The sequence below is a fragment of the Alligator sinensis genome, unplaced genomic scaffold (assembly GCF_000455745.1).
Source record: "Alligator sinensis unplaced genomic scaffold, ASM45574v1 scaffold337_1, whole genome shotgun sequence".
Lineage (NCBI taxonomy): Eukaryota > Metazoa > Chordata > Crocodylia > Alligatoridae > Alligator > Alligator sinensis.
In genome coordinates this window covers 654,246-666,283 of record NW_005841927.1, presented here as the reverse complement: position 1 = coordinate 666,283, position 12,038 = coordinate 654,246, and the positions used below count along the sequence as shown (strand labels likewise).

General features: G+C 59.8%; 1 protein-coding gene across 5 annotated transcripts in view; it reads left to right on the top strand.

Moving 5' to 3' along the window:
• The window catches only part of ZDHHC18 (zinc finger DHHC-type containing 18), a 15,093-nt gene extending 7,000 nt beyond the window's left edge, over positions 1-8,093 (top strand). The window contains exons 6-9 of one of the 5 annotated variants that reach the window (XM_006019244.3): positions 1,344-1,453; positions 3,428-3,527; positions 5,928-6,020; positions 7,171-7,307. In XM_006019244.3, the coding sequence (XP_006019306.1) occupies positions 1,344-1,453; positions 3,428-3,527; positions 5,928-5,969 (252 nt within the window). In that variant the 3' untranslated portion in view covers positions 5,970-6,020; positions 7,171-7,307. The other 4 variants (XM_006019242.3, XM_006019243.3, XM_025198666.1 and 1 more) reach the window with 4 other exon arrangements.
• The last annotated feature ends 3,945 nt before the right edge of the window (positions 8,094-12,038 follow it).

The following is a 12,038-nucleotide window of genomic DNA, read 5'->3' as shown; positions in this document are numbered from 1 at the left end:
CCCCACCTGCCCCCATGGCTTCGAACATGACTGTACCAGCCAGGAAACTGATTTTAAAATCCCATTTGGTTTAAACTGTGTTAGCATGAAACTAGACTTGCTTTCCAGACATGCCCTTTGCTGCGGTGGGGAGCTGAACAGCCGAGGGACAGGCCAGGAGAGGGCTTTGGGTGTTAAGCTCTGACTCACGAGGTCTTGGGTCAGCCCTTCCTTGCCATGGACTTCCTCTGACTGTGGGAAAGTCCCTCAGTCTGTCTCAGTTCCTCCTCTGTAAAGGGCAGAGCGCATGAGGGTGCTGTGGAAAGAGATGCATGAAAGACGGTGGCATGCTCAGAAGCTGTAGCAACAGGACCATGCCAGGTGCCTGGCTAAGGTAGACTGGCTCCGTCTCAGACGGAGCAGCTGTATTTCTCTGTTGGCTTCAAGAGGCTCAGCAGCCATTGTTGTGTTAGGAAGACTCGTATCCCCTGCTGTCAGACACGCGAGCGTGGCTGCGGAGTGAATGGAGGGCATGGCTTCCTCCTCCTGCCTTCAGCCTTGCAGCTGGGGGCCTGCTAGGTCAACAGAAGTCCCTGCGCGGGGCCGAGAGCAGAGCCGAGCCTGGTGCATGGTCCGTCGCTCCCCGCTGCATTGCTCGCACCGCCGGTTCTGCACGGCAGCTGGGGAGGAAGTGGGAACATGATTTGTAAATCCCCGCGCCCTGGCTCTGGCCCGCCCCAGCTCCCACGGCTCCAGCGTCTGAGAGTCCAGAATGATAGTGTCCCCTCCTGCAGGCAGCTCAGGATGGCAAGGACGTCCTCCCATCAGCTGAGCGGCCTGGGAGCTGCCCTAGCCACATGTGCGCTAGGTGCGGTACAGAACTATGCCCCGGCCCTGGAGAGGTCTCAGTCTGAGCAAGACGAACAGGAAGCGATGGTTGCAAAACAAGGTGGAAGCAAGGGCCCCAGCCGTGTGTCAGCGTCATGCATGGGCCACAGCGCAGGGAGGGCCTGGCTGTCTGAGACTACGTGTGGGCAGACAGGAAAGCCTCTTGCTGTGGAGACGCCGGGAGCTGAGACAAGGCAGCCAGAGGGCTCCGCAGAGGGATCCTCCCTCGCATCCCATACGCAGCGTGGTTTCTCCTAGCCCGTCTGTCTAGGAAAGGGAAGAGCCCTGCTCCTCCGTGTCGCCGTGCCTGGTCCTGGAGCCCTTCTGTCACCCCCAGCCTGGGCTTCTTGAGTGGGGCATGGATGGTTCAGGAGACACCCTCCCCTGTGCCCTGGCAGCAGTTGGATGGGTTTGTGCCCTCCACACCTGGTGGTTGGCCCCCACGTCCTAACCTGGGCCTGTCCTTTTGCTTGCAGATCAAAGGCTCGTGGTCAAATAAGAGGGGCTCGGAGTTTGCCAATCCCTACAGCCATAAAAGCATCCTCACAAACTGCTGCGCGGTGCTGTGTGGACCCTTCCACCCCAGGTAAGGGCTTCGTGTCGCTGTCTTTGGGCTTGCTCCTGGCAGCCGGCACTTACACCTGGGGCCACGCGTGGAAGCTGGGGAGGGGCACGCTCACGCTGGTGCCCAGGAGGCCTGGTTGCAGATGGGGTAGGGGCTGCTATGATGCTGGAGCCTCCAGGGGGTGAGGTGACCAGTTGGAGGCTCAGGGGAAGGTCAGGTGAACATGCACGTGCGGGTGCCAGCAGGCTTTTTCACCCTCCTCTGAAACCTGCTGCCTGAGGCTACTTCTGCCCTCCTGTCCTGGTGTGAGCAGCGTGGCTGGGATTTCCCCGTGGCGCAGCCTGGGTGGGAGCATGCAGTAGGCAGCTACTAGACGTATTTCCTGGGTCAGCGCCTTTCCTTTCTGCAGAGTTAAAAACCGGTGCCATGATGCCTGAACGTTGCTTGGCAGAGAGGCTGCAGGGGGCTGCACTAATCAGCTCTACTTGTTAGCGTAAATCCTTCAAGTCCTGACATTGCTGGAAGCTCTGTGGTGACTGAGAGCTATCGAAATGCTACGGTCAGACCAGGGTGAAAGTGGAGCACGTGGCAGGGGCTGTGGTTAAAGAGGATTCTTAGTTTTTTCTAACAGCTGCATGGTGCTGGTGATCACAAAAGGCTTGGGAGCTGCCTTGGCTACCGCCCACCCCTCCTCGCTGAGGTTTGGAGGGGTCTTGCTGCATGTGCCCCTGCTACAGCCTCCAGGTTGTCCGGGTGGGACCAGACCTGATGTTCCCAATAGGTCAGTGGTGAGAAACAAGCATCAGAGATGCTTTTGGGTCGGCACCTTCCACCCTGGGGTGCCAGCCCAGCTTTTCACTTGGCCACCCCCTTTCTGCCAGGCACGGCTGGAGCGGCTGGACTCCTGCAGTGACTCCCTCTGGCAGCTGTTGTGTAGATCAAACCAGAGGGCATGTGCCAGACTGCGGGCACCCCTGCCCTCCCGGAGAGGAGGGGTGCTGCCATATGACAAACTGGAGTCCTTGACCTGGTGGCAAGTTGCAGGTGGTGTGGCCACCGTGGCCTTCCAGCAATGCTGCAATTTCCTGGAGATGTCTAGTTCCCCGCCACAGTTGGGCCCACAGTTCCCGTTATAGCAGGAAGAACGCCAGACATCTCGGGTTTCTGCATCGCTGCTGCTGACTTGCATTGGCCAGCAATGCCAGCCCCGGGGGTGCTGGCTTCTGCAGGCCCCGGCATTGCAGAGGCCCCTGGCCCTCACGTTCACTGTTTCAAAGTGTTGACTTTGACTCGCTGATCTTTCCAAACAAATGGTGATTTGTGCAAGCTCAGGTGCATCGTTTCCCTGCTGCCCGGTCTTCTTTAGGCTCGGTGGTCCTGGCAGCTGTGACTCCAAGTCCATCCAAAGCATTAGTCAGGAGGATGCTGCTGGGCAGATTCCAGGCTTGTATCTTGTGCTTGGTTGTTGGATCTCACTCCTCGCAGGGACGTACAGCTCTTAGCCAGCTGACTGCTGTAGGGGAAACTGAATCTCTTCTGCTGGCAGGAAATCGGGGGTGTCACCTGGATGAGGTTTGCTCGTGCAGTTCAGGACTAGGTAAGACAGGCTGGCTTGGATAGAGATGGCCTCCTGAGGGCCCTGCCTTTCCATGGCTGGATGGGCACATGTTGCTTTGTCAGTCTCTTGGGGTTTTAAGGTTTCAGTGTGTTTTGGAGCATAGCTGTGGACGTGGGCAGCTGCTGTCCTGGTGCAGGGTTGGCTCCCTGCGCTGACTCTGCAAGGTGGCAGGATCCTATGGGCTGAGCTGAACCTGCTGCGAGGTGCTGGCAGACACGGCTCTAGCGTGCTAATGCTGGGATGCAACGAGGGTCTGAAATCCCCCAGGGCTGGGCGCTGGCTGGCTGCTTCCACAGCAGCTCTGGTCACTAAGACGCAACTCCTGGCGCTAGTTCTTTGATGAGCTTGGGATTAACTCCTCCCTTCTTGTCTTCTAGTTTAATAGACAGAAGAGGATTTATCCAGCCGGACGTCGGGACCCCATCCAGTCCCAAGAGCGAGGTCCCCTCCTTTGGAGCCAAAAGTGACACCAGCATGGTAGGAGGCATTCCCTAGCGGTGCTGTGCTCTAGCCTGTGCCTGTCATGCCTGTGCCTAGTTCCAGCCAGTACCTTCCCTGTTACTGCCTCCCTGGCCTCAGGCGGCACAGCCCTGTGATGCAGAGCTGCCAAAGACTCAGTCGAGCCATACGTTGCCTTCTTTTTTTTTAAATTTATTTATTGTTTTGTTTCACTGTGATAACGGGCCCCCCACGGACTCCGCTGTATCGGGATTGGCGAGCAAACCCCTGTCCTCCGAGGATGGAGGAAGTCTTGGGAAGACCCAGGCTCGGGGTGGTTGCGCCAGAGAGCTGCCACCTTCCCCCACCAGCACTGCCAAGTGGGCAGCAGTGTCTCGTGCGTGGGCCAGGGGTGAAATGAGCTCAGCCAGCAGCCCAGCTCCTCAGGTGTCTGCTGTAGCTGGGGGTTTGCTTCCTGGGCTGGTGAAAGTTGGAAGTGGCGGGATTGCCCGTTCTCTCTGCCAGTACCCCAGTGTTGCCAAGGGCAGCTCTGTGCGTCGTAAGCTGCGGTGCCATCAGGCCCTGCTCAGGGCCTGGCTTTTCCTCGCCAGCAACCGGATGGCTGTTCCCAGCAGATGGGGGAGCCCTCACCAGCTCTCAAGACAGGCTGGCCCACTCTTTGCCTCCAGGGCTCTGTTAGCCAATGACGGGGACATGCAGGGACAGAGGCAGCCCCAGGGGTGCCCCGGAGCTTGGCGATGACTAGAACAAAGTGCAGCACTTGGTGCTTCCCAGGCCGTTGCCCTTCTGTGGTCACTGCTGGATGTCTGGGCAGCACCACGTGACCAGGAGAGCCTAAGCGGTTCCACAGCAGCATCAGGGAGCAGACTTCTGAGAGACGTGGCCATCCCGAGCAGGGCTGTGTCGTGGGACCAGCAAATGCTGGTGTCCATCAGCATCAGGCCATGCTCTGGCTGCGGGTTGCCAGCCCCGGGATGGCCCCTTCAGAGTCCAGCCCTGCTCTGAGCTCCTCTGCCCTCCTGCCGGCGGTGGAAGCCATGCTCTGTGCCTCCTTGGCGCCAGTGTGTCCATGGGTTAGCCATGCTGGGATGTGTGTCTCAGGCTTGTTAGCGATATGCATCATTAAAAGTTGCTGGGTATTTTTGCACAATTCATAGAGTTTTTTACTAGTGTGTTTTGTATCTGGGTACAGGCGGTGGTAGGGAGCCCTAGCACCAGGCAGGGCTGGTGTTAGCTGGTCTGGACCCTGACCCTCTTCTTCCTCCCCTGCTGACATAAGCAAAGCTGGCTTGTGCGGAAGGGGCTGTGCTGCTGCTGGGATGCTCCGGCCGTGAGGGTCTGAGCAGGTCTCTGGGCTACCCAATTGCTTGAGGCAGGCCAGACACATGCCCCTACCATTGCAGAGATCTCAGTATTGAAGCGAGCCCTGCGTGCTCTTGCCACTAAGAATTCCCACTCGTACTGGGGGAGAGCGGAGGCGCCCTGCCTCGCTTCCCTCTGCTGATGGCAGGGACTGCGTGGCCAGCATATCGAGGCCTGTGAGCTGACCGGTCCTGAGCCCATCGCGGGCTCGGTGCACAAGAGAAGCGTCCCCCACCCCACGCGGTGTCCGGAGGCTGAACTTCTGGCAGAGCCCGGCAGGTGGCCCCCGCAGCCCAGGCACACAGCAGGCTGGCACGTCTCCGGAGGTTGATCTTAGCCTCATTCGCTGCCTCGGGAGAGGGACTCTCCAGAGCTGCCTGCCCAGCACCTGTTTCTAGCTCGCCTCGTGTTGCCCCTAACGCATCAGCACGGACTCTCCTGTGTTTCAAGGGGACCATTAACATTGCAGGTGTGAGGGCAGGACAGGCACTGGAGGCGCTGGTCACACTGGGAGGCTGCAGCCTTAAGTGCTGGGCTAGGACCGCTGGCCAGTGTGGGGGGCCGAGGGTTGCTGGAGCACTCCAGGGCAGTGGGGAGGGGTCCAGCTCAGCTCTCACGTTTTTATTTAACCCCATTCCCTTGTTACTTGCTGTAATAAATTCTATTTTTAAAGAGTTAATTGCTTGGGGTTTTTATTCCCTTGTGATGTGAGGTGGCTCCTGGCTGTAGTTACGCTGTAGTGTGAGGGTCTGTCCGGCGCGTGAGGGTAGGCTGTCCCTTTGCGTGGCAAGCCCTGCCCGGCTGCTGCGCTAGCTTCCAGCGGGCAGGGGCAGAAGGTGCCGCCAGCCCCGCAGCTCCTCCCTGCCTAGAACGCGCCCGGCTTCTCAGGGGTTTGCTGTTTCAGCTGCTGAAGTTGACCCAGGTCAACTTGCGCCTTCCTCTTGCGTCCGAGGGGAAGCCTCTCCCTGCCCCAGCCAGCGGTGCCCAAGGAGCTGAGCATGCCCCGAGGCTCAGTCTGCACCAGCTGAGATGCGTAAACTCTGGTGTCTTCCCCAGGAGGATGCCTGCCAGGACTTTGCCATTTCCTGCACAGCCTGATGGGATAGTCTCCCCCCCTGGATGTTAGCCCTGCTTTCTGAGGGTTAGCTGGTAAGAAAGCACCTTCTCCTTCCCTCCGGTCCAGTGGCTCATCTCATCTTCACTGCATGACTCGCTCTGTCCATGGATCCATCCGCCCTCTGGTGTGTGTGCACAGCGGGTACCACCGGCCCAGCCTCGCAAGGGGCATCATCTGTGCCGAGCGGCAGAGATTGCCACAGCCTTGGAGGGAGGCTAGGGCAGGCTTTGCCTGGGAGCAGGCAGCCTGAGCCCGAATGGGCATCGCTGAGCAGAGGCGCGCAGTGGGGGTGGGTGGCAGAGCTGCTGTGGGGGCAAAGGCAAGCCCTGGGCTGGGGCAGGGCTCTGGTGTCGCCTGGGGTGTGAGCACAGGGGGCCTGGAGCACGCTCCTGGTCTCAGCTCGGCTACCAGCAGAGCCCACAGCTAAGTCCCTTCCTCGTCTCTGGAATATGAGGCTCGTCCTTCCCCTGCACCTGTGCCAGAGGCAGGGACCCGCAGAGAGTTCGGCCTGCGGCAGAGACTCTGTTCTGTAGTGACAGGAGGCAGCAGCCCCAGGGACAGCCCCCCTAGCGCCTGCGTCGCTGCCCAGCTGGGCCTTCCATGCCCAGAGCACTGTGAGCAGCCCTGCCCCTGCCTGCCCAGCACAGTCCTGACCGCAGTCTGCATTTATGGACCCGAGACCAGCAGCCCTGTAGAGCCCCCGCACCCCTTCCACTGATCTCCTGCAGCGTGTGCAGATGTGAAGTAAGCCGTGTCCCGGCCGCATGCGCAGCGAGCTGTAAGTCTGCAGACTCCTGCTGACAGTGTGGCAAGGGCACTTTGCACTTTGTCCCCCTCTCCCTGCTGCGCTGTCTGGTTCTGCTGGAAGTCGTGCTCCCTCGTGGTCACCTGCTGCATGATGCTCCAGAGCAGCGTTGCTTGGGTCTCATTGCTCAGGTTCTGCCCAGCTGCCCTTTGCCTGCCAGGTTTCACCGGAGACTGGTGCTGTCGGGACCTCGTTCGTGCTGCTACGGTGGGGGGACGGGACAGCGCCGACAGCCCCTTGCGTTCTCCTTCTCTTCCTTTAGCTGGTCGGGATGATCCACTTCTGCTACCTGCTTCTCACTCTGGTCTTCCTTGTACTAACCCTCTCTTTCTCTTCCTCCCTTTTCCTTTCCTTGCCACTGACTGTGGGAAATCCAGTATGTTCAGGGCACTAAAGAGCTCTTGAGGACTGCTGCCCTCTGCCTCTCTTGGAGCAACCCAAGGGAAGCCAAGAGAAAGCGGACGATACCTGAAACTACAGCCATTACCACCACCTGTGCCTCCACTCTCCAGGGCTATGCTACAGCACCGGCTCCCCTCCCACTGCAGGAGAGGGGGGAAAGCTGCCATGCACAAGGGGAAGCCTCTCCAAGCCCCCACCAGGAGCCGGCGCACTCTGCTGTCCTGTGGGTTTGAAGCTTAAAGCCATAAAACCACCTGCTCCGAGTGCAATAACTAGAGTATCTACTGTCTCCTGCCGCCAGAAACACTTGCGCTACTGAGCTGAGGCTGTAGGTGGCTGCCTGCGACTAGCCTTACTCCGCAGTGAAGCATCTCCCCTTCGGTCAGTCCCAGAAGATGTCAGTAGTTATTAGTCAAGCAGCTCCTCTGAACTTAACAGGCTTAGTGCAGCGTTTGCAGCAGGGACACGGGCTGGTAGTTACTGGCTGTGCTGGCCAATACCCTCCCCAAGCTGCTTTCCTGGCGCACGCAGCCCGAGGCCCCGTCTCGCTGGCAGTCCGCGCGCTCCGAGGTCACCTTTCAGGCAGCGCTCGCCAGTAAGCTCAGCGTTTTCCGCTGTCTTAGGGCGGCTCCCGTTCTCAGGGAAGGTAGTAGAGCACAGCAGCAGCTTGCCTAGCGTCCATCCCTGTCCAGCCTCTTCCCCCTGCTACTGCAGTCAGCATTACCAGGAGCCTGCGCCTAGCAGCAAATGCACTAACGCTCTGGCCACTAGCAAACCGGGTGCGAGGCTTTACAAAGCAGCTAGTGCGAGACGGCCCAGCCCCGCACAGGCCGGGGGACTGGAACCGCGTCAGGCCTTTTACTTTTGTAACACAATAAAGTCTCTCCTATTTACTGTACCCGGACCCCTGGCTTTTGTTCCTCCAGGAAGGTGTGCCCCTTCTCTGCCGCTCGTGACTGCACACGTGTCCCCTGGGGGGGAGGTGGGGTGTGAATGAGAAGTCTCCTGCTCAGTGATTTCAGGCTGCAAGCCAGGAATATCTAGCTCCCTGGGCTGCTGTGCGCTGGTCCCAGCCACCCGGAGCCTGGCTAGGTGCAAGTGGCAGGTGCTGAGCTTTGCCACTTGTTCAGGCCTCATCCCTGTGAAACCCCAGGTGCTCCCAGGCAGCTCAGAGCCAGGCTGGGTCTTCCTGGAAACCGGATGCAGGGTGAGCTGCAGCTGGGAATCAGTCTGTCTTTTTTCCCCCCAAACTACCTGCGGGCTCAGTGCAGGGGGAGGAGGGGTGAGGGGCTGCTGGTTTTGTTGCTTCAGACCCAGGTGTATCTATTTAACTCATCCAGCTATCTTGCTGGGATCATTTGACCCCCCTGCTGCCTACCTGCCCTTTGGGCAGGGGCTTGGACCCAGTGTTTTTGCCAGGTCCTTCCAAGCCCTAATGTCTATGAACTGAAATCGGTGACACTGGGTACAGGTGTCTCCAGCTGCTTCCTTCTCAACTGCCCTGTTGCAAAGTTGCTGGTGGACCCGAGAGCTGCAGTTTCGCATAACTGTGGCAAGGGGCTGATCTGTCCAGAGAGGAGCGAGGGTGGGTCAAGAGCAGCAGGGGAAGCCGTGTTGCATGCTGCCGGGGAGCCTGGCACGTCGCAGGACTGAGGGATGGGTGCAGCAAGGCACGGCGGGGCTGCGGGCCTTCCAGCCAGGGCAGGAGGGAGTGAGTAGGAAGCCTGTTGTGTTAATGCCAGAGCAGGTCTGCAGCTCTGGCTGTCAGTGCTCGGAGCTGGCCTGATCCATGGGCCCCACTGAATGTCATCACCGCCACGGGGCGTAGCCTGGCCTGCCTCTGCGCACACATCTGCACACAAACTGGGTCAATTTGTCGGGCACCTTCTTGATGTGTTTGCTGCCGCTTATTGTTTCCGTTCATGCTGAGCTGTTTGTGAAGGGCGTCCCTCAGTCTGGTCCATGCACTGCCCGGGATGAGAAGGTGAAGTGGGGCCAGCCCAGGCCAAGCCCATCTTGCCATGCTGAGCCCTGTGCCATCCTGGCCCCCTGTTCTTCCTGCCACGTGCGCCCAGCGACTCGCGTTGGCCTCAAAGGGGAGGGAAGGGAAGGCGAGTTGACCAGCTCCAGGCCCGAGAGCCCCTTTTCTTCAGGGTTAACTTGATCCTCTGCTAAAATGGAGGCTTCTGAACAGCTCCTCTGGGTTAGGTCCAGTTCCACCAGCCGGGAGGCAGACGCGTGTGGCAGCATCGGCACTGGCTGCCGGACTGCAGCGGGGCCCTTCCTTTTCCCACGGCAGCGCCACGGCTTTTCTCAGAGCAAACAGGGACACAGATCAGGAAGGAGCTAATTCCTCCCTCCAGCCAGGGAAGAGAGGCTGGGGCTCACCCATGCTTGTTCCTTACCTCTCCGCTGGGCTTGGGAGCAGACAGGCTTGCTCAGTTTAATTCTCCAGCGCCGAATGCAGCAAGCATGTGCCCTGCCTCAAGGCCCCTGGTGCAGCGAAGGGATCGCAGAGCTGCCTGAAGGAAAGGCGCCTCGCCTGCCGCCTCTCCACGGTCAGCTGCACAGGGCAGGAGGCTGCGCAGACCCTACTGTGCGGCGGGCGAGCCACCCCCAAAGGGGAAGCAAACCTGGGGGGGGGACGTTCACACCTGGGAAGGAATGACGCGGCTGTGGCTAGAGCACGTGGGCACCCACCACGTGGCCTGGCATCCCCTCTGACAGCCTGCAAGCTGCTCCCCCCATGGAGGGCCTGGGACCCGCCGGGTGCTACTTGCCAGCATCTCTTTTGGAAACACTCATTGCTGGTTCCAGCGCACGGCTACTTGGGCGCCTGCAGCACCAGGGTCCCCGTCACCCCCATGGGGCCCCAGTGCAGCATTCAGGCCCCAGAGACGGGGGGACACGGGACAGGGAGTGCAGCACTAGGTGGGACCTGGGAGAACTGGGTTAAAGCCCTGCTCTGACACACATTTCCTGCATGAGCTCGGGCGAGTCCCTTTGGCACCAGGCCGCGGCGTTGGGCCGTGGGAGCTGCGTGTGGAAATCTCTCGCAGGTTCTGGGCCTCGGTGCCCGTCTGTGCGACAGCAGGGATCACTGTGCTGCCCGCTCTGCCCCGTGGTGCCGGGAGGGGCTCAGATCCCTTGGTAATGATTACTCAGGGAGCAGGGAAGGCCTCTCAGCTAATTGCACCCATTGCACCCAGGAAAGCTAAGCACAAGTCACAGGGCTCAGCCTCCCCCGCCTCATCCAGGAGGGATTCAGCGCTGTAGCTGGGTCACAGCATTCCCCTCAAATCAGCAGCGAGCTGGTCTGATCTCACCGGGGTGTCACCGGGGCCTTTCAGCAGAGAAGGGCTCAGACGTCAGCTGGGGGGAGACACTCCAGGGCTCTGTGCACGGATGAGTAGCGCCGTGAGTCACGCAGCCAGAACAATTCCTCAGCGCAGTGGGACAGCTGAGTTGCCAGCCCCACCCTCCCCGCAGCGGATAACATGGAGGATTAGCGCAATGAGTTTGTCACGCCGCGTCCTGGCAGCAGCAGAAAGGAGCAGTCGGCTCCCAGCAAGTGGGAACAAGCTTAATCAGTCTGAGAGTGAAACTGCAGCGTAACTGGAGGAGGAGATTCTAATCAGGGCACATCACGGCGAGAGGCAGCGGAGCGCCGCAGACGGTCCCTTTTCCCTATTTCATCGAAGAGGCTCTGAGCCGGGCCGGTAGCAAAGCGAGAAACCATTGGCCTCTCAGCAGAAGCCGCTGTCCCTGCCTCACACGCAAGGCCCTGGGGCAGGATGGTGGCTTTGGGAGCCACCGGGCTCTTGCGCTAGTGGCCCTGCGGGCCGGATAGACTGGCCTGGCGGGCCGCATCCGGCCCCCGGGCTGCATTTTGCCAATCCCTGCCCTGGACGGTCTAAGATGGGCCTGGACACCCGCTTCCCCCACGCCCATTTGCTCCCTGCACGGAGCCACATGCACCCACCTCTGGTACACGGGCTGGGCTGTCCAAGGCGCTGTCCCTCCCGAAGGAGGAGGATAAAGCATCTTAGTGTTGAAGCAGTCCCCAAAACTAGAACAAACGGACCGGGGCGACCCTATTCAGCCACACGCTCCTGGTTTGCTCCTCTCCTCTATAGGCAGCTTTATTCTCAGGATAGAAGAGAAGAGCGCAGCGTGACTGGTTTCTTATGCCCTGCCTGTTGCCCACAAACCTTCCCCCTTTCCCCTGGAGGAAGGCCACATGCTTCTCAAGGCTTTTTGAGCCGGTGCTGTCATGCAAGTCTGCTCACGGGCCCAGCAGAAGAGGGCATCGAGCTTACTGGGGGGGAGATGTGATCTGAGCACAGCAGCGGGAGCCAGAAGCTCTCAGTCTTAGTCCACCTATAAAACAAGCCCTCTCTGCGCTTAGAGAAGTCACTTGTTCTCTCTGCCTCGGTTTCCCCGGCTGCACAAAGACCCAGCTCCCAGAGGAACGAGCCCTTTTGGTAGTTGAAGAGCCCTATTTGAAGTGGCTGCGTCGTGTTAGCTTTCTGGGGTCAGACAAGGTATGTCTCATCAGGCTGAAGCTGCATAGCCGCTCGCCGTTGGGGAGCTAGGGGTGCTAAGCAGAGACCATCTGCACCTGGCAGAGGGGGCGGCTAAAGTCCCCCGGCAGTGAAAGATTTCCTGGCATCTGAGATCGGGGTTAGATCTGCTTGGTCCTCCCTGAGGGCTGATCTCGCTCGAGCAGCGGAGCAAGGCTCCCACGGCCTGGTGCTTGAATCCAGGCGAAAGAGCCCATCTCTAGGTGCGTGTCCAGCCAAGATGCTCTCTGACCACCTAGAAAGGGTGAGGCGACAGGCCG